The sequence below is a fragment of the Megalobrama amblycephala genome, linkage group LG24, assembly GCF_018812025.1.
Source record: "Megalobrama amblycephala isolate DHTTF-2021 linkage group LG24, ASM1881202v1, whole genome shotgun sequence".
NCBI lineage: Eukaryota > Metazoa > Chordata > Actinopteri > Cypriniformes > Xenocyprididae > Megalobrama > Megalobrama amblycephala.
Window position 1 is genome coordinate 9,244,079 of NC_063067.1, and position 24,905 is coordinate 9,268,983.

At 35.1% G+C, this 24,905-nt stretch overlaps 3 protein-coding genes across 6 annotated transcripts; all 3 read left to right on the forward strand.

Annotated features, from left to right (window-relative positions):
* Positions 1–6,834: 6,834 nt before the first annotated feature.
* Positions 6,835–13,055, forward strand: LOC125260608 (trypsin). 4 transcript variants are annotated; one of them, XM_048179070.1, is made up of 6 exons: positions 6,835–7,396; positions 7,675–7,733; positions 8,121–8,271; positions 8,399–8,540; positions 8,860–9,108; positions 12,298–13,055. In XM_048179070.1, exons 2-6 carry the CDS (start codon positions 7,685–7,687, stop codon positions 12,448–12,450), a joined length of 744 nt encoding a protein of 247 aa, XP_048035027.1. In that variant the 5' UTR covers positions 6,835–7,396; positions 7,675–7,684; the 3' UTR covers positions 12,451–13,055. The 4 variants fall into 4 exon arrangements, with proteins under 4 accessions (XP_048035027.1, XP_048035028.1, XP_048035026.1 ...); XM_048179071.1 differs by having other exon boundaries at positions 6,835–7,379; XM_048179069.1 differs by having other exon boundaries at positions 6,837–7,379; positions 7,627–7,733.
* Positions 13,056–13,286: 231 nt separating this feature from the next.
* LOC125260609 (cytidine deaminase-like) lies at positions 13,287–16,920 on the forward strand. The gene is made up of 4 exons (XM_048179072.1): positions 13,287–13,488; positions 14,588–14,699; positions 16,273–16,330; positions 16,647–16,920. Exons 1-4 carry the CDS (start codon positions 13,317–13,319, stop codon positions 16,770–16,772), a joined length of 468 nt encoding a protein of 155 aa, XP_048035029.1. The 5' UTR covers positions 13,287–13,316; the 3' UTR covers positions 16,773–16,920.
* A 6,131-nt stretch (positions 16,921–23,051) lies between these two features.
* Positions 23,052–24,900, forward strand: LOC125260072 (cytidine deaminase-like). The gene is made up of 4 exons (XM_048178214.1): positions 23,052–23,257; positions 24,048–24,159; positions 24,236–24,293; positions 24,611–24,900. Exons 1-4 carry the CDS (start codon positions 23,086–23,088, stop codon positions 24,749–24,751), a joined length of 483 nt encoding a protein of 160 aa, XP_048034171.1. The 5' UTR covers positions 23,052–23,085; the 3' UTR covers positions 24,752–24,900.
* Positions 24,901–24,905: the final 5 nt, after the last annotated feature.

Below are 24,905 nucleotides of genomic sequence, written 5' to 3' on the forward strand. Positions count from 1 at the left end.
ATAATATAAAACCAGCCTCACCTTTTGTGTTAAAGAAAGAAAAATGTACAATATTGCACACTGACTAAAACAATATTTTCTGTGAAAAAAAAAAAAAAAAACACCACATACGGAAGTAGTTCTAATATAAACAAAGTTTCAATACTGATGTATCAAATTAACCAAATCAGACAGTATTGAGACACTCCTGAGACAACCTGATTTTATCTTCATGTTCGGTAAAGCTCCTATAATGTCAAACTTTTCCCAAGAGAGAGTCTTAAAGCGGTTCTGTAAGCAGCCAACCGTTGTTCTGATAAAACTCCCACAGTCTGAGAGGGTGTGAGTTGGAGGATTAAGGATTGAAGACAATAAGATGGTGAGAAATGGGATGTGTTTGCAGGGAATCATTTCTGATTGGCTGAAATTTGTCAAAATGCCAAAAAATCATTTGTGATCTGATAACAAAAGATAATTTGATCATTTTTCGTAACTCAATTCTTAACCATTTTTGCAATTACGTTTAACTGTTTTATTTTATGTTATTGTATTTTATTATTTAATTTAATTTTAAATCTCTATTTAAGTTGTAGATGAGGTTTTGTTAAAATTGCAAGATTCATTTCTGATAGACTAAAGATTCTCAAAATGTCAAAAACAAACTGAAATCAAATGGTCTTTTGATCATTTTTCCAGAACTAAATGTCCAGTTTTGCAGTTACTTTTAACTGGTTGTTTTATTTTAGTTTAGGCGCTATGAAAATAAATCTGCATTGTTAATCCTTTTGATCTTTCATTCAATTCAATTTCATTGAAAGAAAACAGTTGAAAGTGGGGGGAAACTCACATTATGAAATACATGCTTTTCTCCAATACATGTTGGCCACAATTATTGGCACCCTTAGAAATTCTTGTGAGTAAAATATCTCTGAAGTAAATTCCCATTCATATTTACATTTTGTAGCACACCAGGGTGATCATGAACATGAAATTGTCCAGCCATGACTTCCTGTTCCACAGGAGTATAAACATGAGGAAACACAAAGTCCAAATTCCCTTAATCATTGATCACAATGAGTAAAACCAAAGAATATAGTTCTGATGTGCAGCAAAAGATTGTTGAGCTTCACAAAATAGAAAGTGGCTGTAAGAAAATAGCTAAAGCATTGAAAATCTCCATTTCCACTATCAGGGCAATAATTAAGAAGTTCCAATTATTGATGTTACAAATCTGCCTGGAAGAGGATGTGTGTCTAAATTGTCCTAATGTGAAGTGAGGAGGAAAGTTTGAGTAGACAAAGACTCTCCAAGGATCACAGCTGGAGAATTGCAGAGATTAGTTGAGTCTTGAGTCTCAGAAAGCCTAAAAAAATGATCAAACAGCACCTACATCCCCACAAAATGTTCGGGAGGGTTTCAAGAAAAATCCTCTGCTCTCATCCAGAAACAATCTCCAGCATATTCAGTTGTCAGACACGACTGGAACTTCAAACCGGACCGGCTTCTATGGTCAGATGAAACTAAAAAAAGAGCTTTTTGGCAGCAAACCCACCAGATGGGTTTGGTGCACACATGGATAAAAAGTACCCCATGCCCACGGTTAAATATACTGCTGGATCTTTAATGTTGTGGGCCTATTTTTCTGCTGGAGGTCCTGGACATCTTGTTCAGATACATGGTATCATGGATTCTATCAAATATCAACAGATAAAAAATCAAAACCTGACCGCTTCTGCTAGAAATCCTATAATGGGCCGTGGTTGGATCTTCCATTAGGACAATGATCCAAAACAAACATCAAAACCAACACAAAAATGGGTCACTGAGCACAAAATGAAGCTTCTGCCATGGCCATCTCAGTCCCCTGACCTGAACCCTAAAGAAAATGAGTGGAGTGAACTGAAGAGAAGAAGCACCAACATGGAGCTGGTTAAATCTTTTGCTTAAGCCTCCTTATTCTTATGACTTTCAGATCTCAAAATGAGTTTCTTCAAGACTTGCTTCTCAAATTCATCCAAGACAAAATTTTCTGAGCTTTATTGTATTTTTTACAGGATCTGGAGAGATTCTGTATGAAGGAATGATCTCTGATCTCTTGTCAGGTGTTCTCCAAACTCATCAGGCGTTATAGGTGAAGACTCAAAGCTGTTACCTTGGCAAAAGGAGGTTGCAAAAAGTTTTGAATAAAAGGGTGCCAATAATTGTGGCCAACATGTTTTGGAGAAAAACATTTATTTCATAATGTGAGTTTCCCCCCACTTTCAATTATTTTCCTTAAATGAAAGGTTATAATTTTGTGAATTTTTTGAATGAAAGATCAAAAGGATAAACAATGCAGATTTATTTTCACAGCCGCTTTTGCTCATAATTACTAAGGGTGCCAATAATTGTGGAGGGCACTGTATATATATATATATATATATATATATATATATATATATATATATATATATATATATATATATATATATAGTTTTACATTCTTTACATTTTTTTTCACACAATAAACATAAATAAATAAATCAGTTGTGGGGCAAATTAAAGTATTTACAGGCCAAGTATGAATTTGAACCAGCAGAAAAACTGCTAATAAGCGCTGTCTGCTGGGAATTGTGGGATTGGCCCAGATCTGGAGCACGGATCATTAAAAATGAAGGTGCGGTGCTGAAATAGCCCTTGTCTTGTTCTCGGTGTGATCTCTTTGGCCAGTGTTAGCTAATGATCTCTTCTGAATCTGACACAGCACAGTCTGCGTCTCATTTATTGTCGCTCTCTCTCTTTTCTCATGGCTGGTTCCCCCCGGGTGCTGACTGCTGCCATTTTTACGCTTGATCTCTTGTTCTCTTGGTGCTACCACAACAGAGTGATTAGCCCCCTTCCTCACCCTCCTCATCATCGTGACATGATGCCTCTGGCTTCTGTGTTGGATTCACTGCTCAGAACCCTTCAGGATCCGGTCATGGTTTAATAGAGAGTTTGTGGACTGTTCTGTTGTCAGAAGACTATTAATCATTGGTTTAATGAATTGTCATTCATTAATATCTGACCTCTTAAATGGGATCATCCACCAATACACTTGTCATGGTAATTAGGGTGACAGTGATGTCACAGCACTGCTGTATGTGGCTCTGCTGAGATTGCCACATGGTGGGAGTGTTGGCAAGTATTAACAAAATTTGATTTTATAGATTCCATAGTTGTGTAACCATAAAAAAAAGATTTAAAGTATTTTATAGCAGTTTGGGAGGGATTGAATTATGTGGAATAACTTTAGATGACAAACAACTAAAGCTGATGACCTGTTTTAATTATTTTTTATTATTTTGTTTGATTTTACTTGCAAAATGATTCCAAACCATAAAATTAAATATAATTATTTGGAATAACTTGACATTTCCTTGAATTATCTAACTACAGCTGATGACAACGAACCCAGATCATTTTAAAATACCACATTTAGCATTTTTAATATGAGGATAATTTATTTGATTTAGTTTAATTAAAATCAATTACTAATTTTTGCTCTTTATTTTAAAATGGCCTGAAAATCATTAGGATTGTATTTAATTACGATACATAATATTAAACCAACCACATCTTTTGTTAAAGGAAAAATATACAGCATTACACACTGACTAAAATTACAATATTTACTGTAAAAAATAATAATAATACAGAAGTAGTTCTAATATACACAAAGTTTCAATACTGCTGTATTGGCAAAATTGGCATTTGCAAAATGATTCCAAACCATAAAATTCTACATAATTATGTAAAATAACTTTAGTTTATATTCACTGTAAGTATCAAACTACAGCTGATAACCTATTTTATTTTATTTTCAAAATGATTCAAGACCATTTTAAAATCCCACATTTAGCAGTTTTAACATTAGCATAATCTAATTAATTTGAAATAAACAGATTATATTTAATTACTCATTTTTGTGCATTAGAAAATCATTAGACTTATATTAAATTATCATATATCCTTTTGCATTAAAGAAGGAAACTGACTACATATGGAAGTAGTTCTAATATAAACAAAGTTTCAATACTGATGTATCAAATTAACCAAATCAGACATTATTGAGACACTCCTGAGACAACCTGATTTTATCTTCATGTTCGGTAAAGCTCCTATAATGTCAAACTTTTCCCAAGAGAGAGTCTTAAAGCGGTTCTGTAAGCAGCCAACCGTTGTTCTGATAAAACTCCCACAGTCTGAGTGGGTGTAAGAAATAGGATGTGTTTTGGAGAGAAAAGCATGTTGTCAGTTAAAACAAACAAACAAGTTAAATAAATCATAGTCTGGGTATGTGCAACTCTTTAGATGCATAAACAGATATAAATATATATCTGAGGAATAATGCGTTCATTATGTGCACATCTATCAGAATATAATGCATTTATTTAATGACAGACAGGAAAACCATATTTAAGTCATAAATGATTAATTTCTTATATTAGAGTTACAATTGAACACCTCAGCATACAGTAAATTTAAAACACGCAAATCGTATTTGGCTGTGACAGCCTATGGCTTCATTATGAGTGCGACCGTAAAGTATATAAAGGGCGCCTAGAGAACGTCATCCACTTCGTCTAAAGGGACCATGCAGGCAGCTGTGTGTCATTCCCCTTCTCAGGGAACCAAGATTCATTTTTAAAGTGAAAGGGGACCTACAACGCTATTTGAAACCTAAAAAATAGCACTCACTCACAAGACCCAGTCATAAGGACCACAAGGATCGTCAGAAAATTGGTTCCCTTATTCACATAAGGAACAATACAGAGCAGTACAGCTCACGGTCGTACTAGTAGTGACATCATAGGCTGTCGCCAGCCAATACAATTGCTGTGTTTTAACATGCTTTAGAGTTCAGTTATGCGGTGGCATTCCCCATTAGCGTCCAAGGATGCAGTGCGAGTTCCCATTCGAAAGGGAAGCGTATATATTCAATTTCAATCAAGGTATTTTATTAATCTAAAATCAAAACTAGGAATGACTTCTTTTTATTTATTATATTTAGTTTTGATCTGCTAAACTGCTGACAAATAGCTTATTATCAAGATTCATAAAGACTTCAGTGTTTCATTGAGAGACTCGTTTTCATTTATTACAGGCTTTCACAATATTTTACTTGCGTTTCAGATGCTTTTTTCTTGTTAAAGTTTCTTGTGCTCGCTGTATTGGTCAGAGGTAAGCAATTCAATTCTTTATTAAAGGGTTAGTTCACCTAAAAATGAAAATTCTGTCACCTCATGCCGTTCCACACCCATAAGACCTTCGTTAATCTTCAGAACACAAATTAAGATATTTTAGTTGAAATCCGATGGCTCCGTGAGGCCTCCATAGGGAGCAATGACATTTCCTCTCTCAAGATCCATAAAGGTACTAAAAACATATTTAAATCAGTTCATGTGAGTACAGTGGTTCAATATTAATATTATAAAGCGACGAGAATATGTTTGGTGCGCCAAAAAAAACAAAATAACGACTTATTTAGTGATGGCCGATTTCAAAACACTGCTTCATGAAGATTCGGAGCACAAATGAATCAGTGTGTCGAATCATGATTCGGATCGCGTGTCAAACTGAAATCACATGACTTTGGCGCTCCGAACAGCAGATTCGATACACTGATTCATGAGGCTAAGTAATAAATGACAGAATTTTCATTTTTGGGTGAACTAACCCTTTAAATAGCAATTATTTGACTCCATATGCCATTGTTCTACACACAATGTAGTATGCACAATTATAAGTAATTAATCAAAATCAGCATTGTATTCTCTTCCGGGTCTGTTGTCAATCCGGGTTCACGACTCTGCAGTGACGCTGCTGATGTAAGACGCTGCTGACGTGTTATCCGGTGCGCCCGAGCTTCGTTTACAGTCTGAGGGAGACGCACGCTGTATTCAAGCTATTCTACATTGTTTGTATTTTGGTGTTGCTATATTTTTGAAAATGGTGCGTAAGTGTGCATGTCGCGGATGTCCTAATCGCCAAAAACAACCACGGCGACGTAAAAGTGCATTACCAACGCCGACAGATGAAAGGATTCAATGGAATCAATTCAATGGAATCAATTCAATGGAAAGGATTCCGGAAGAGAATACAATGCTGAATAAAGTTGTAGTTTTTGTTATTTTTGGACCAAAATGTATTTTCGATGCTTCAACAAATTCTAACTGACCCTCTGATGTCACATGGACTACTTTGATGATGTTTTTATTACCTTTCTGGACATGGACAGTCTACCGTACATACATTTTCAATGGAGGGACAGAAAGCTCTCGGACTAAATCTAAAATATCTTAAACTATGTTCTGAAGATGAACGGAGGTCTTACGGGTTTGGAATGACATGAGGGTGAGTCATTAATGACATAATTTTCATTTTTGGGTGAACTAACCCTTTAAGTCCCTCAGTTTGTTCTGCTCCTTTTCCAGTATTATTTTTTGTGCCCCTGCATGTTGTTTTGTTGATTTGCTATAGTATTGGATTACCCGAGTTTAAATACCCAGCCCTCTTCTTCATCATTACCATAAAAGGGATAGTTCACCCAAAAATAAAAATTATGTAATAATTTTCTCACCATCAAGTTGTTCCAAACCTGTATGAATTTCTTTCTTCTGCTGAACACAAAATAAGATATTTTGAAGAATGTGGGTAACCAAAAATTTCTGGTCCTCATTGACTTCCATAGAATTTTTTTTTTTTTTCTTTTTTTCCATACTATGTAAGTCAGTGGGGTCCATCATCCGTTTGGTTACCGACATTCTGCAAAATATCTTCTTTTGTGTTCAGCAGAAAAAAACTTGAGGGTGAGTAAATGATGACAGAATTTTCATTTTTGGGTGAACTATCCCTTTAAAATGTGACGGGTCTTTAGCTCCAAATCATTTGTAATGTTGAACAATTTCAGGCTCCGATTTTGAAAATCTCTTCTTGTTCTGGGTAATTTATTTATAATGATTGCATACAAACAGTCACATGTAATGTCCAAGCAAAATGATGCAAAATAACTAATTCACTTTAAAACATGTCTTCAAAAACATTTCTGTCCATGTAACTCAAGCTGCGATATTTTGAAACGCTTAACTGACAACACCCACAGTACTTGTATTTAACGCTGCCATTGAAATGACTGAACAGGGTGTTGTTCACAACACCAGCAAACAATAAGTGATCATAAAGAGCATTGAATCAGATATACATGACACTGAGGGACTTCAGCTTTGTCAGGTATTAGGTCAGTGCCTCTTATACTGTGGGATAAACATACAATTAGTTGTTTCACAGGCCCACAAAAGCACTGGACATGGATATGGTGTCATTATAAAAGCTCTAAGAGAAGAGAAATCAGCAGTTGGAGGTCATTCAAGGCTTGGAAGGTGAGGAATTATCACTGGTGAGTCTTCGGATATTTTATTTCCTTTTCCTTCTCGTAATGTATTTGTAAAAGGCATTAGAAAATCTTGTAATACATTCATCAACTCGTAAAAAAAAAAAAGTGACATGATCTCGTGATCAGATATTTGTTCTGCACTCTTGAACTGTATCAGGTTGCTATTGTACAGTTTTGAAGGATGCAAGAAGGCATAAAGACTTCATTGAGAGACTCGTTTTCATTTATTACAGGCTTTCACAATATTTACTTGTGTTTTGGATGCTCTTTTCTTGTTAAAGCGCTGGAAGAATGGCTCAATTATTGTGGGTATTTCTTGTGCTCGCTGTATTGGTCAGAGGTAAGCAATTCAATTCTTCACTAAATAGCAATTATTTGACTCCATATGCCATTGTTCTACACACAATATAGTATGCACAATTATAAGTAATTAATCTAATATGAGGAGGTTGTGTTTCCATCCACAAGTCTGATCCACATTAGAAATTTCAGGATGAAGCATTCAATATGAAGTCATGATTTTTATACATATAAATGCTAAAATCGAGATATGTGGGTCACTGGTTTTCTGACTGCATAACAGAAATATCAGAATGCATTTTAACATGATCTAATCTATAAATGTTCTTCTAAAATTATGGATAAATAGCCTATATAGCAAAATGTGAATACATTTACTCCATATTGTTCCTTATATTGACTTCCTCTTGTTCTTTATATTGACTAGATACATTACCACAAAGGATCATTGGGGGTCAAGAGGTCGTGCCTTACTCCATCAAGTACCAGGTGTCTCTTCAGGTTGACAGGAAGCATTACTGCGGAGGAACCCTCATTCAGCCCCAGTGGGTGGTGACTGCTGCCCACTGCTGGAGACCGTACGTACTGCAACACTATATCGCTTCAATGATATACATTTACTCAAAAGGTTTTAAAACAACATTTTATTTGAATTGAAATAAGTTATTGAAGTAGTTAATTGTTTCATTGTATTTGGATCAACAGGGCAAGCGTGATTCAGGTGGTGCTGAGTGAGCACAATCTCATGGTAGAAGAGGGATTTGAGCAAATACATAATGTCTCCAGAGTCTACAGTCATTTTGCCTACAATCCAAAAACTTTTAACAATGACATCTTGCTCATTAAGGTAGGAAACATAATAAAAAAATACTAGAAGCTACTGATACTGAAACATTACAAAACTGACAAGATGAATCCTGCAACAGAAATTCATTTTTTGTTTGATAATTTCTTCAATATCCCAATTAAATGCGGCGTGATATTTTTTTAACGGCTTTGTATTATAATGCAATCCAATGAAGTGAGCTCTGGGGCGGGGCTATCTGTTTGTTTGCCCATTGGTATATGGGGAAAGTGTTTAGAGAAACCTGTTTGGAAAATGTCATTATATTTGTAATTTCTGCAAAAATTACACACCTCATGTGAAGATATTTATTTTTTCCCAGCTTAGTGCTCCAGCTTCACTTAATGCTAATGTTCAGCCGGCCCCACTGCCAACCCCAGACAGTGATTTAGTTGGACCGTGCACCGTGAGCGGATGGGGAGTGACACGACTGTACAGCTTCTATCTGTCACCGGTTCTGCGCGCAGTAGATGTGGAGATCATCCCCAACTGCCAGTACTACTACTACTACAGAGTCAACGACAACATGATCTGTGCAGGCTCACGCTTCGGGGGGAAAGACTCTTGCCAGGTAATCAAAGTGCAGATCTCATTTCCACAACACTTCATCACATTACAAACTTTGATATAAAATGATATTATTGATATAAAACTACTGATGCTTATTATGTACTGTATATAGAAACTATTAATACATTTATTTCAATGTATATATTGAGAATATATGAGAAAAGATCGAGTGAGTGAGTTTATTAGCATTTTCTTTCAGGTCAGTCCTATGTTCATAATAAAAAATCTGTTTAAATGTCCGATGTATTATCTTGTCCTTTTAACGTTAAGGGGTTTTCCCATGACTGACAGCACTAGTCAAAGCATTTGTCAGTTGCGTCTTGTTCCGCGTTCACAACAATTCAGTCTTTTCAATGTAAAAGTTTTCGCTACTAAATGACACACTCATGAAGACTAGGGATGGGCAGATCGATATGAAGTATCGATATATATCGATACTGACGTTGAGTATTAAAAGTATCGATACTCAAATTAAAATATCGATACTAAGGTGTTTTTTTTAACCAATGATTTTGTTTATTTCACAATAAATTTAATGCATAAAATATGCATTGGATTGGACAAATAACCTATGTAAGCGAATAATTTGTAAGGTAACACTTTACTTGAAGGGTTGTGCATAAGACTGACATGACACCTTCATAATCTTGACATGACACATGTCATGATTATGAAGGAGGTTTTATGCATGTTTATGACAACTGTCATTAAGTGTCATTCGCTTCAATTATGTCCTTTTAAATGCAAAGATGACATTGTTTGAGATGTCTTTGTTACGACAACTTGACATAAACCAATACATCATAACCTGTCAGTGTCTTTGTCATGACAACTTGACATTAGCAAAACATCATAACCGGTCATAAACATGACATAGCAGATTAATTATCAAACTTAAAAAAACTACTTAGCTTTATGGGTTAACATTACATTACATTATTTTGGTACATTACATTTTAATGACAAGTTCAATTTGTACCACTGTACTTGAGCTCAAGATACATATTCATGACACTATTATAATGGCCTCATGACAGCCAATGTCAAAACCAACCACATGACAGTTTAATGTAATGTTAACCCATAAAGCTAAATGATGTCAAGTTGTCATGACAAAGACACTCACAGGTTATGATGTATTGGTTTATGTCAAGTTGTCATAACTCGGACATCTCAAACAATGTCATCTTTGCATTAAAAATGACATAATTGAGCGAATGACACTTAATGACAGTTGTCATAAACATTCATAAAACCTCCTTCATATTCATGACATGTGTCATGTCATGATTATGAAGGTGTCATGTCAGTCTTATGCACACCCCTTCAAGTAAAGTGTTACCATTTGTAAAAGTATTTTCTTGCTCATCTGAACACGCAAATGCTGCAAGTCAGAACCAATCGAACACAGAACGTTCGCTCACTGCCGACACTTCATTCAAACAGCTGTAGGGCTGCGTTTAATATCGTAAGAAACCATTGATGCTTTTGTGAAACGCAGCCCAGAACAATGCTTAACAGAAGACAGAAAAATATAATATTATTATTATTAGTTATTTCACAATAAACAAAATGAAATATCCTACATAGTTTGTGCAATTACATTTATTTAAAATGAATGTTAAAAGTGCATACTGATGTTCTGTCAGAATACAAATGTTTCATTTAATGGGTGCAACATCCTGTCAACGGCAGTCCCTTATGACCATAGTGACCATAGTTCAGCTAGGCACATAGTAGGCTTATTTGTAGATTTTCCATACCAAGTAAACATTTTAACCATGTGTAAACAAAAATATAATCTAATATAATGTTAAGTGTTAAGTATTAATCTTCAATATAATGTTAAGTGGGTATCATAACCCATTTTACTCTTAGTAATTCAATAATTGAATAAATGTTAAAATCTAAAAGTTCATATTAGAGGTATCGTATCGGTATCGATATCGATATCGGCGATATTGGCCTTGAAAGTATCGGTATCGTATCGAAAACAAAATAAGTGGTATCGCCCATCCCTAATGAAGATAGTCTTTGCTGCCATCTAATGGCGTGAAACTGTAACTTCTGTTGCTGTTCATGGTCAGGGACTATTTTTTCTGGCGGAAGGAAGGCTTTTAGAAAAAGTTTACTTCATGAAAGTTGGTAAAAAAAAAATGTATACATATTTCTGGCTTTAATATTTGTATTGTGTGGTAGCTGTTTTATAAAAGCAATAAGGTACTTGAGGCTAGTGCTGTGTCGTGAAGTAAAAACGCCCTTCAGCCGTGACTTATTCACTATACTATTCACTCTCGTACCTTATTGCTTACATAAAGTGTCCTCCACAAGTATTGGAAGAGTAAAGACAAAATTGCTCTGTTAGCTGTGGTGTCGTACAGAATGTCACAATTTATTATTGACGGTTTCAACACACACACACAAAAAAGTTTTTATGTTTTATTTTATTTCAGTTAACATTTATTTTATTTTAAGCAACAAAAGTGTATTTATTTATTAATTTGTTTATTTGTGGTTTTTAAACCCTGATTAGATGCAATGAAAATGACACTATTTTAGTGACACTATAGGGTTGTTCAAACCTGTTCTGAGCTCTTCCTGAATTTAGTTTGACCCCTCACACACCTGCTTTGTCACGACAATTGGCAGTTTTCTTAATTTATGATCGCACACAATCCCTCCCAAGGGTCCTGCCAATGGCTTTTCTGTGAAAAAGGCATTCTGGGAATAAGGGTGCGGTCAACTGCTGACAATTCAGGGAGATGTTAGATGTACTCTGATATGGCACAGCTATTCAGGGCTTTATGTTCAGACTCTTTATGTTAGTTCAAATCAAGGCGTGATATCTGTATGAACTTACTGTAGGTACACAATAGATAATATTTATAGCTTTGCAAGTAACAAAGAAAAAAAACAGTAAAAATTTGCTTGAACTACAGAATAACACACAAGCAATGGGATCCAGAAGTGAGACCACTTTTTTTTTCTCTGTTTAATTGGAAATAAATGTTTTGTGTTGTGTTGTATTATATATATATATATATATATATATATATATATATATATATATATATATATATATATATATATATATAATATATTCTGCTTCTGTTCCAGTGTTATGAGGATAATGTCTATATTATTATAATAATAATAATAATCTGTTTGCACATGCCGCTGTCTTTCACAGGGAGATTCCGGCGGCCCTCTCATTTGTGATGGGAGTTTAGAAGGCATTGTTTCATGGGGAATCGGCTGTGCTCTTCCATACTATCCTGGTGTGTACACAAAAGTCAGGAACTACAACCGCTGGATCGACTGGATCATCACCTCTGAAAGCTAAAATACATGTTCAGCAGAATGTGGGAAGAATTAAGAAAAGGATGTAATTTAACAGTAAATCCTACTTCAAGTACTGATCCATTTAAATGAATGAATCCAGAAGTTTATAGAGTAACATGCATATTTTGGACTTTTAAAGTGAAACAAATTAACTTTATGTTGTCTTTTACAGAATGTTATGGCACTTTTTCATTTATATTTCTGTTTTAAAGTAACACAACTGACTGAATTTCTCATTTCGCTTTTGATCTAAAAGCTTTTATGTTATGTAGGCAAATATAAGCTGACTATATATGAACTTCTTTACAAAACTTGTACCTCTACTTCAGTACAATTTAAAAAGCATCTCAATGATGCACCTCAAGAGAAAATGTCCAGGAAGAAATTGAGCTGTCAGTGAGACTGATGGAACTGTCACAGTCATGTTTTTAAATGCATAAAATTTACAACGAGCTCTTACTTGTGTCTTTATTGCGGTCATTTCCACACGAATGTCTGAACTCTGGACTGAGTAAACAGGATCATTTTTACTCATCTGTCTCGTTACCATCTGTTCATTACCTCTATTAAATATTTTCTAGTATGAGAATAAATGGTTAAACCACATCAACGTAAGTGGAAAATGTTTTATTCATTATGTATTCATTAAGTGTGCTCTGTCTAATGATTGTCAGTCTTGTTCATGAAAATGTGCCTATATCCCAAGGGTGAATACTGTATATAAATTAAGTAAATGGGTATTTTGCAAGCAAACTTTGGCATTGCTTTAGCGAATTACTCCATTGTAGAGTCAAAGAGTCATTGCATCACTAATTTCCACACACACACACACACACACACACACACATTAACTTGTGACTTGAAGCCATGCAGTGCCTGTCTGTTGGAACAGAGTCTCCAGTCAGCAGCATTATGGATAGCTGGAGCCCACAAGCGCTTGTTCAGAAATCTCAGGAAGCCAGAAACCTGGCGTACTGTCCCTACAGCAAATTCAGGGTTGGAGCAGCTGTCTTAACAAGCGATGGAAGTGTGTTCACAGGTGAGGACACTCTTACACATACATATATATACATGCAAATACATATATACCATTCAAATGTTTTAATGTTATGTCCACCAAGGCTGTATTTATTTGAATTTATCAAAAAATACAGTAAAAACATTAATTTAATATAATTGTAATATAATATAACATAATTAATTTTCTATTGTATTATATTTTAAAAAGTAATTTATTCCTGTGATGGTAAAGCTGAATTTTCAGCATCATTACTCCAGTCTTCAGTGTCACATGATCCTTCAGAAATCATTCTAATATGCTGATTTGCTGCTCAAGAAACATTTCTATTATCAATGTTGAAAATTTGTGTTTTTGTTTTGTTTTGTTTTTTGTTTATAAATTTCATTTATTTGAAATAGAAATCTTTTGGATGATTATAAATGTTTACTGTCATTTTTGATCAATTTAATGCATCCTTGCTGAATAGAGTCCATACTTTGTTTGGAAAGTAAACTTCATTTGGCTCAGTATGCAGACACAGGCGTTCGACGCATGCGCTGTATTGAGCAATCTCTCCCCACGAGTTACAGCCCAACATATTCTTTCATGCTAGAGTTATACTAGGTACTTTCTAACCTCTTCGCACAATCTCTCGTCTATGTAGGCCTCCATTGTCGCTGTAGCTTGCATGATGCGTTCTGTTTATGCAGTTTTTCTTTGACAACCTTGGCACGGCTGCCACCTTGTGGATAAACTAATTACTGCAACAAAAAAAAGTAAATGCGCACCTGAGCGTACATTTCGCGCGATTACAAAAATCCGGTGGTGCGCGCAAAGTACTTGCATACTCTTCTGATGATGAAAAGTGAACTATACTTTAAGCTTAAAATGTATAATTTCTTTAAAGAAAAAAACATTTACAGACCATAAACTCTTGAACAGTAGTGTATATATTTGTTTATGCTGCAACTATATTTAGACATTTATTTCGCATATGCTAAATGGATGTTCCAAAAGGAAACCAGACAGGCAACATATATTGAGAGATATGAGACATATGAATTGATATATAAATCTACAGAACATCTGTGTGTGTTTGTTCATGGTTCATTGGTATATGGTGATGTGCTGTTAACAGGCTGTAATATAGAGAATGCATGTTACGCCGCTGGACTGTGTGCTGAGAGGGCTGCTATCTCTAAAGCTGTGTCTGAGGGACATACAGCATTCAAAGCCATCGCAATTGCCAGGTATATTGATATATATGTATTGACTGAAGTACAGGTGCTGGTCATATAATTAGAATATCATAAAAAAACTTTCATTTATACTAGATTCCCTACATGTAAAGTAAAACATTTCAAAGTTAAATTTTTTTTATTTTTTTTATTTGATGATTAGAGTGTACAGCTAATGAAAGTCCAAAATCCAGTATCTCAAAATATTAGAATATTTACATTTGAGTTTCATTAAATGACCATCCCTACAGTATAAATTCTGGGTATCTCTTGTTCTTTGAAACCACACTAATGGAGAAGACTGCTGACTTGGCAATGGTCCAGGAGACAATCATTAACACCCTCCACAAAGAGAGTAAGTCACAGAAGGTCATTACTGAATGGGGTGGCTGTTTACTGAGTGATGTATCAAAGCATATTAAATGCAAAGTTGACTAGAAGGAAGAAATTGGGTAGGCAAAGGTGCACAAGCAACAGGGATGACCACAAGCTTGAGAATACTGTCAAGTAAAGCCGATTCAGACACTTGGGAGAGCTTCACAATGAGTCAAATGAAGCCGGAGTCAGCGCATCAAGAGTCACCACACTCAGACATCTTCAGGAAAAGGACTACCAAGCCACTTCTGAAACAGAAACAACGTCAGAAGCATCTTACCTGTGCTAAGGAGAAAAAGAACTGGACAGTGAACAGTGGTCGAAAGTCCTCTTTTCAGATAAAAGTACATTTTGCATTTCATGTTGAAATCATGGTCCCAGAGTCTGAAGGAAGACTGGAGAGGCACAGAATCCAAGCTGCTTGAAGTCTAGTGTGAAGTTTCTGAAGTCAGTAATGATTTGGGGGGCCGTGACGTCTGCTGGTGTTGGTCCATTGTGTTTTATCAAGTGCAAAGTCAATGCAGCCATCTTCCAGGAGATTTTGGAGCACTTTATGCTTCCATCTGCTGACAAGCTTTATGGAGATGCTGATTTCCTTTTCCAGCAGGACTTTAGCACCTGCCCACAGTGCAAAAACACTTCCAAGTGGTTTGCTGACCATGATATTACTGTGTTTTATTGGCCAGCCAACATGCCTGACCCCTGAATCTATGGGATATTTTCAAGAGAAAGATGAGAAACAGTCGATCCAACAATATACAGATGATCTGAAGGCTCAATAGTGCCTCAGCAGTGCCACAGGCTGATCACTTCACTGATGCTGTAATTTGTGCTAGGAGCAAGTCATTTGCTGTAATATGTGCTGCGGACCAAGCATTGAGTGTACAAATGAACATACTTTAAAGAACTTGAACTTTTCTGTTTTGAAAATCCATTTTTTGATTGATCTTAGGAAATATTCTAATATTTTGAGATACTGGATTTTGGACTTTCATGAGCTGTACGCTCTAATCATCAAAATTAAAAAAAAAAAAAAAAACCTTTTGAAATGTTTTACTTTACATGTAGGGAATCTAGAATATATGAAAGTTTCATTTTTAAAAATAATTTACAATAAAAAAATGAACTTTTTCACGCTATTCTAATTATATGACCAGCACCTGTATAAATACTGTTGAGTAATATTCCTGGTATACATTGTTTTGTGCAGTGACCTTGAAGATCGGTTTATTTCTCCATGTGGAGCCTGCAGGCAGTTCATGAGAGAGGTTAGTGCTTCTAAAAAAAAAAAAAAAAAAAAAAAAAAATTATCATTGATATTATTACTATTATTTACAAAGACATGTAAAACGTGCAGTTACTCTGTGGCATGCAAAAACAAGTCATCAGTCAGAACAGAGCCAAAACATGAGTCAACAATGACAAACTGCACATGTAGAAATACAGGAAATTTTGAGAAATGTAGGTGTGGCTTACAACAAAAAACACAAAATTGCATTGTGAATAACACACAGCATAAATAATTTTTCACCTTTCATTAAAACTGTTCGTTAAGAGACTGGTTATGTCATCCTTTTTTTGCAGTTTGGCTCACAGTGGGACGTTTATCTGTCAAAATCTGATGGATCTTACAAACTGATGACAGTGGAGGAGCTCCTGCCATGTTCATTTGGCCCTGATGACCTGAGGGCAACACCGAAAAACCATTAGACTGTTGAAATAAAGCTGAAATTGTTTAGTTATGGTACAAAGCAAATGTGTAGGACAGATAGATTTATGATGTATTGAGTGGATGTGTGTTTGAAAATGAAAGCATACAGTAAATGTGTAAACTAATAAATAATAACCCTATTCTGAACTGTTGTTTGGTTAATAATTGACTCACCGCGTCAAACTTTTTTGGTAGTTTTATTTTAAAATACCTGCCACTTTGACTTTTATTGTGAAATACATGACTCTTGATTTTTATTTTGAAGTTGTACATAAACACTGTCTTTGAGTAATAATGTAGGGAGACGTAAAAGGAACATCGTGAAATTAAGTTCTTTATTTTGCTCAAAATGTCAAAGCCGCAGACCTTCTTGCCTGGCCGGTACCGCTTCTTTTGCCTGTCTCTCAACGGGATGGATGTAAACAGCGTCGCAGAATGACAGAACAAAAGATATTGTTGAATAAAGTTGTTATTTTTGTTTTGTTTTTGTGCACAAAAGGTATTGACAGTCAGTTTTGTTATGTTACAAGATTTCGATGACGGTCGGTTTTATTTGGTTACGAGATTTCAAAGGCAGTTAGTTTTGTTCCTTTTTGAGATTTCAATGACAGTAAATGTTGTTCCTTTACGAGATCGCATAATATTGTATAATATATTAATTATGTTGAGATTTAATCGCATAATAATTGTAAGCTACTTTTTATTCACAGTCAAAGTTTATACTATTGATATATGATTGTCATTTTATTTTTCTCCAACAGCTCATATACCTATAGGATTTTATAGATTTTCTCCAACAACTTATAAGAATATAGAATGTTGCATAAAAAAAATCATAAGTACAAAAGGGGTTGGGATTTGTGAATTCCAAGTGATCAAGTGCTTATTGCGTTTCATTTAAACCTTATGCACGAGTTCTGCCAGTAGTGGGCACTTGTGCAACGTAAGTGATGACGCACATCCGAGTCCACGAGATGGAGGGAAGTTGTAAAAGTATACAGTTCTTAGCAATAGGTGTAATTAGTATTCTAATTAGATGTTATTTGTAATTTATACTGGCAGATACATACTATTTGCCCCTCAGTATTTTTGTACATTAACAGGATGCAATAATGACATAGTGTAAATGATTGTATTTCTTAAAATTATAAAAATGCTTTTATTATTATTAAACACTCGTTAGGCACTTAGCACATTTTCTTCAGTTTTATTGAAAATAAATTATTTTCCGATGTGATATGTGATGGGAAAACCTAGAAAAGTGAGCTCGGCTTAAGGCGGACTCGAACCCGAGTCTATCCACAAGTTTTCTACGCCCCATGAGGCCTTGCGTCAAACGTGGGAGCGTCTTCCGGTTCGAAGTAAACAAGCTAGACGTGACAGTCATTCAGGATTTAACGATCCAAACTTGCGAACGTTTGTTTTTTACTTAAAGATTTAAGATTCCAGCATCAATATTTGAACAATGTTTAACAATAAAAAAATGTTACAGTAGATAGTAATGTATTAATTTATGTCAGGAGTGCACATCAATCATGCTAAATCTAACTGATATTTATATTGACATAAAAAGAAAACACAGACCTATTCAGTTGCGCCTGCTTCCATTTATTTGCGATCACAAGAACGCAAAAAACAACTCCACTAAGGCTTTTAAATCCAAAGGCTTACACATTTAGAAATATATTGATAACATACCCTATGTTTACGTCACTTTTCTGAGCCTTTCTATTTATTTTCCTCTAAATTATGCGATGATTGCTATCCGAGGATGTGCGCGATCTCTCCGTCTATCATGATCCTTTCAGCCGAAGCTCCGAAGCTTCATGAATCTTTTTGTTTCGAATCAGTGATTCGGAGCGTGTATCAAACTGCCAAAGTCACGTGATTTTAGTAAACGAGGCTTCATTACGTCATCACTGTTTCGAAACAGTTCGAAATTTCAGTGGTTCACCGATAGAGGGCGATGATAAAGTGAGCCCATGAATCATGCAGATTCACTGAGAACTATTGAACAAGTGTCTAGGGCTTTACCCTATGGTTTTACCTGATCTCCGATCAGTTTTATACAGTTGTAGATGTTTTAATTATACATTAGAATAATTAAAATGAATAATGGTAGTTATTAATCTCTTATTGGCCTGTTTAGCTTGAGCCATGGAACAGATAAACAAGCCTTTAAAATTGATAAAAGAACACAAATTATACAGACACTCTATATTAAATCTTATTAGATGATTAGTTAATTCCATTTAATTGATTTTACTTTAAATAAAACTTTTGTACCACGTTCTCTTTTACAGTAGCGCCCCGCGGAAACAGGTGGATAAGTGTCAAAGCTAATTAATTCGCGCGCTACTGCCTAGGCCATTGAAAGCGTTGAATGACGCGCGTCAGTTTTAATCTCGTCGGGCATCGATGGGTGGAGTTAGTGTAAATTTGCACTTAGTAATAGATAATCCGAATAATCATGTTTTCCGTTTGCATTAAGATTATTTTTATAACCACACTGGCAGATGATTTTACTTAAGTAAAATGCACTTCACAGTAAAAACTAAATATCTTATATAATTTTCTTATATAGAAAATCCATCTTGATTCAAGAATTTTAAGATATTTGTACTATAAATAAGACAAAAATACTCACTAAGAAAAGCATTTTTGCAGCGTGAATGAATGAAGTATTTAAACATTGCTTGCGATTTATACCATTATTTTAAGTTGTAATAATATTTGACAATATTACTTTTTTTTCTGTATTTTTGATCAAATTAATGTAGGCTTAATGAGTGTCTTATGAGACTTCTTTCAAAAACATTAAAATAGTAATGCTTCCATGTAGTTGTAAGAACTAAATAAAGCATATAATATGTGATGTGAAACTAACTAACTAACTAAGGGATTGTTTTTGCCCCAGGGTTACACCCCTTATTTTCTGGGGTTTATTTTAACCCTTTATTCAGTACAGTTTATGGCGACTGTACTGGGGCGTTGGGCGGTATGTGATGTGATGTGATGTGTGGACTATTTTACACCAGGGTTACACCCCTTATTTTCTGGGGTTTATGTTAACCCTTTATACAGTACAGTTTATTGCGACTGTCCTGGGGCGTTAGGACCCACTCAGGCCACAGGTTGATCAGACCCGCTCGCCTCTCCAACACCTCTTCCCGCAGCTACCCGGTCTCCAGGAGCTTTCCCATCCGTATAGAGACCGGGCTCAACCCTGCTTAGCTTCAGTGGGTGTGCAGGTGAAAGCTTCAGGTTGACCGCTGCAGGCCAGGGTTTCTCATGCATCTTTCCAACCACAGACCCTCCTACGTAGCAAAAATATATGGGAATATAGGCTACTGCAAAATATAATGTGATATATTACATAATACATTTCCATATATGGGAATCTAGTGCTTATATTTTTCAATGTACTGCTGTACGTACCATGAGAGAGCGCTAAATAATGCCGTTTTTCATCATTTTTAAATTGATTATTAAAATCTATCTGCGTACACTCATGCCATATTAAGAAAGCAAGAGAGAATGAGAATAAATGAAGATGTGCGTTTGTGTGTTGCAGGGGCGTAGGAGCCATTATACGTGGGGGGGACACGTCCCCCCCACATTTCAAAATCTAAGTTTTGTCCCCCTCACTATTTCCCAATGTCAGATTTTGTTTTGCATTGCCTGCCTATCTCTGCCGATTTCAGAGTCTCCAAATTAATCCATTCTGCAACTTTTAAATGCATAATTAAATTTTTAAAAACGAAATTATAGGCTTAAGTGCAGGTTCCGAAAGTTGGTCGTTTTTTGTCGCCATGGTTACACACACACGCACGCACCGTAAATTGCGCTCTTTTATATAGCAAAAGTGGGAGACAGAGAGCAAAATAAGTAGACTAGCACCAATTAAGTTTCGTGCACTATATTCAAAGTCATCTGAAGCCATTCCATGGCTTCATGTGAGGGACAGAAGAAATATACATCGATAAGTTCACGGTCAGAAACTCGTCTTCCCTCCGCTACAGCTGTCAATCATGCAGCACTCACACAGCGCGTCGCGTTCGGTAACGACAGTCAGGTAAAACGGTAAAACTCTCCAATATGATATATTCCCATTATAATACTTGATATGTAGATAAAGGGCTGTGGATTTGCATAAAATGACTTTATCTTGCTGGAGTTTATTGCTGTTTCTGAACGATGTCAATCATCATACTGGCTACAGGATGTCTGTTAGATCGCACAACACAAGGACTATGAATTCGTGTCACACGCACAATAACTGGAATTTAAAAATGAAAGAAACATATGATTAATAAACTGTTAGATACAGTCAGATGTACACAGGGATTCTCTTTGTACCGTGAAGTTTTCAATGCGCAGCACAACTGCGCGCTCTGACTCGATATTGCTTCAAGCGCATCATTCTGCACCCGGGATGTGCATTAGCGGTTTTTTGCTGTTGTTTTGAAGCGTTTCATATTATCATGGTTTTGCACACTGAAAGATTATTAATAGCCTATTTTGTTCTGTCGTATCTATAGCTTGTTGCCCCATTAAAAAGCTGCACAATACATTTAAAATAAGCGTCTTTTAATGTTACATTAATATAAATACATATAATTATTTACATATAAATCTAATTTCATAATACAAATAGTAATTTTAAACTTTTTATTAACATTTGGATTTATAAAATTACTGTGCAAAGTTTTTAGGCTAGAATATTTTTTGCTGCTGAATTATATACTCGCCTAGTTTACTTATTTATTTATTGGTCAGCTTATGAATATATTTTTATTCATTTGTTATTTTTCTCTATAATGAGATGTTGTGTTTAGTGCATTCTGGATTGGTTAACAAATCAAAGATACAGGCTCCCACTAATAAATTAATTCAACAAAGGTAACCTCTTTTGCTACATATTTTTAATGGTTTAAATGTGTACTCTACATGTTTGACCACTTATGAACTATCATTTAGCCTACTATATGTTGTGTACATGACTAATGTGCCCAACCATCACCAATAAATAAATTAGCCTACTTTTAGAGCACAAAATTGTTTACAAGAGAACAAATTTCTTTATTGATCTAGTCACATAATTTTGCTCTCAGAATACACCAGATTTATGCATTTAAATTTAAAATGTACAAAATTTTCCTTCGGGGGGCATGCCCCCGGACCCCCCTAGATGAACCGATGTCTACCCACCACAGTCTCACAAAATCCTGTGGGAAACACTGCAATCCGTTCCCAAAAGTCATTAGAAATTAGCATTTAAGTGCTTATATATATATATATATATATATATATATATATATATGAATGATTATAACGGGGAATTTCCCGGATCCCCCCCCCCGGCATTTACTGTCCCCCCCAGGTTCAAAATCGCTCCTACGCCCCTGGTGTGTTGTAAAGTCAAATGTGTGTGCGTGCATGGGTGGGCGTGGCGGATATGGGTGAGAAGAAATCTGATTGGCTGGTTTAGTTTCGTAGCTTTTTTCACATATGAACAATGACATTAAAAACAGGCTTAAAATGAGTAAATTCGATCGAAACATTTGCAAAAGACCTAAAACAATTGAAGTAGGGATGGAGAAATTAAGCCTCTTAAAGGGATAGTTCACCCAAAAATGTAAATTCTGTCATTAATTACTCACCCTCATGTCGTTCCACACCCGTAAAACCTTCGTTCATTTTCAGAACACAATTTAAGATATTTTTGATCAAATCCGATGGCTCAGTGAGGCCTGCATTACCAGGAAGATAATTAACATGAAAGCTACAAAAGACATATTTAAAACAGTTCATGTGACTATAGTGGTTCAATAGTTCTATGAAGAGACGAGAATACTTTTTGTGCGCCAAAAAAACAAAACAAAACAAAACAAAATAGTGACTTTATTCAACAATATCTAGTGATGGGTAATTTCACTGCTTCATGAAGTTTCAAATCAGTGGTTCAGAGCGTGTATCAAACTGCCAAATATGTGTGTAGCCTATATATATAAAAAAATAAAAGTTTACAACAAGCTCTAACTTGTGTCTTTATTGCAGTCATTTCCACACGAGTGTCTGGACTCTGGACTGAGTTAAAAGGATCATTGTTACTCATCCGTCTCGTTACCATCTGTGCATACCTCTATTAAATATTTTCTAGTATGAGAATAAATGCTTATTATTTTAAGCGTGCTCTGTCTAATGGTGCAATGGTGCAGAATTACTCCACATTCATTGCATCACTAATTTCCTCCTTTAACACACACACACACACACACACACACACCCATTAACTTATGACTTGAAGCCATGCAGTGCCTGTCTGTTGGAACAGAGTCTCCAGTCAGCAGCATTATGGATAGCTGGAGCCCACAAGCGCTTGTTCAGAAATCTCAGGAAGCCAGAAACCTGGCGTACTGTCCCTACAGCAAATTCAGGGTTGGAGCAGCTGTCTTAACAAGCGATGGAAGTGTGTTCACAGGTGAGGACACTCTTACACATACATACATACATACATACATATATATATATATATATATATATATATATAGATAGATAGATAGATAGATAGATAGATTGAATGAAAGCTATATACCATTCAAACATTTTAATGTCTTTTTAGTCTCTTTTGCTCACCAAACTGCACTTATTTGATCAAAAATACAGTAAAAAATATTTATTTAAAATAATTGTAATATACTGTAATATAAAATAATTACAATTTTCTATTGTATTATATTTTAAAGAGTAATTTATTCCTGTGATGTCAAAGCTGAGTTTTCAGTATCAGTCTTTAGCGTCACATTATCCTTCAGAAATCATTTTAATATATTGATTTACTGCTCAAGAAACATTACTATTATCAATGTTGAAAACAGTTGCAATACAATATTTTTTTCAGGATTCTTTGATGATTAGAAAGTTAATTTATTTGAAATAGGAATCTTTTGGATGATTATAAATCTCTATACTGTCACTTTTGATCAATTTAATGCATCCTTGCTGAATAAAAGTATTCAAAGTATTAAAGTATTATTAAAAAAAAAAAACAATTACTGACCCCAAACTCTTCAACAGTAGTGTATATTTTGTTTATGCTGCAACTATATTTACACATAACAAAAAAATATACATTTATTTCACATATGCTAAATGGATGTCCCAAAAGGAAACCAGACAGACAATATGAGACACATGAATTGATATACATATCTACAGTATATCTCTGTTTGTTCATGGTTCATTAGTATATTGTGATGTGCTGTTAACAGGCTGTAATATAGAGAATGCATGTTACACCACTGGATTGTGTGCTGAGAGGACTGCTATCTCAAAAGCTGTGTCTGAGGGACATACAGCCTTCAAAGCCATCGCAATTGCCAGGTATATTGATATATATGTATTGGCTGAAGTATAAATACTGTTGAGTAATATTCCTGGCATACATTGTTTTGTGCAGTGACCTTGAAGATCGGTTTATTTCTCCATGTGGAGCCTGCAGGCAGTTCATGAGAGAGGTTAGTGCTTCTAAAAAAAAAAAAAAAAAAAAAAAAAAAATATATATATATATATATATATATATATATATATATATATATATCATTGATATTATTACTATTATTTACAAAGACATGTAAAACGTGCATTTACTCTGTGGCATGCAAAAACAAGTCATCAGTCAGAACTCCTAATATAGGAAATTTTGAGAAGTTTAGGTGTGGCTTACAACAAAAAACACAAAATTGCATTGTGAATAACACACTGCATAAATAATTTTTCACCTTTTATTAAAACTGTCAGTTAAGAGACTGGTTATGTCATCCTTTTTTTGCAGTTTGGCTCACAGTGGGACGTTTATCTGTCAAAATCTGATGGATCTTACAAACTGATGACAGTGGAGGAGCTCCTGCCATGTTCATTTGGCCCTGATGACCTGGGGGCAACACTGAAAAACCATTCGACTGTTGACTTTTAGAAATAAATGTTAAGTTATAAGCAATGTTACATAGCAAATGTGTAGAATAGATAGACTTATAATGTATTGAATGGATGTGTGGTTCTATTATTTCGCAATAAAAGCATACAGTAAATGTGTAAACTAATAAATTATAACCCTATTCTGAACTGTT

Coding starts and splice junctions, on each gene's coding strand:
- LOC125260608 (XM_048179070.1), top strand. CDS start 7,685: ATGGCTCAATTATTGTGGGTATTTCTTGTGCTCGCTGTATTGGTCAGA. Junction 7,734..8,120: donor GCTCGCTGTATTGGTCAGAG/GTAAGCAATTCA, acceptor TATATTGACTAG/ATACATTACCACAAAGGATC. Junction 8,541..8,859: donor ATGACATCTTGCTCATTAAG/GTAGGAAACATA, acceptor ATTTTTTCCCAG/CTTAGTGCTCCAGCTTCACT.
- LOC125260609 (XM_048179072.1), top strand. CDS start 13,317: ATGCAGTGCCTGTCTGTTGGAACAGAGTCTCCAGTCAGCAGCATTATG. Junction 14,700..16,272: donor AAAGCCATCGCAATTGCCAG/GTATATTGATAT, acceptor TGTTTTGTGCAG/TGACCTTGAAGATCGGTTTA. Junction 16,331..16,646: donor GCAGGCAGTTCATGAGAGAG/GTTAGTGCTTCT, acceptor CTTTTTTTGCAG/TTTGGCTCACAGTGGGACGT.
- LOC125260072 (XM_048178214.1), top strand. CDS start 23,086: ATGCAGTGCCTGTCTGTTGGAACAGAGTCTCCAGTCAGCAGCATTATG. Junction 24,160..24,235: donor AAAGCCATCGCAATTGCCAG/GTATATTGATAT, acceptor TGTTTTGTGCAG/TGACCTTGAAGATCGGTTTA. Junction 24,294..24,610: donor GCAGGCAGTTCATGAGAGAG/GTTAGTGCTTCT, acceptor CTTTTTTTGCAG/TTTGGCTCACAGTGGGACGT.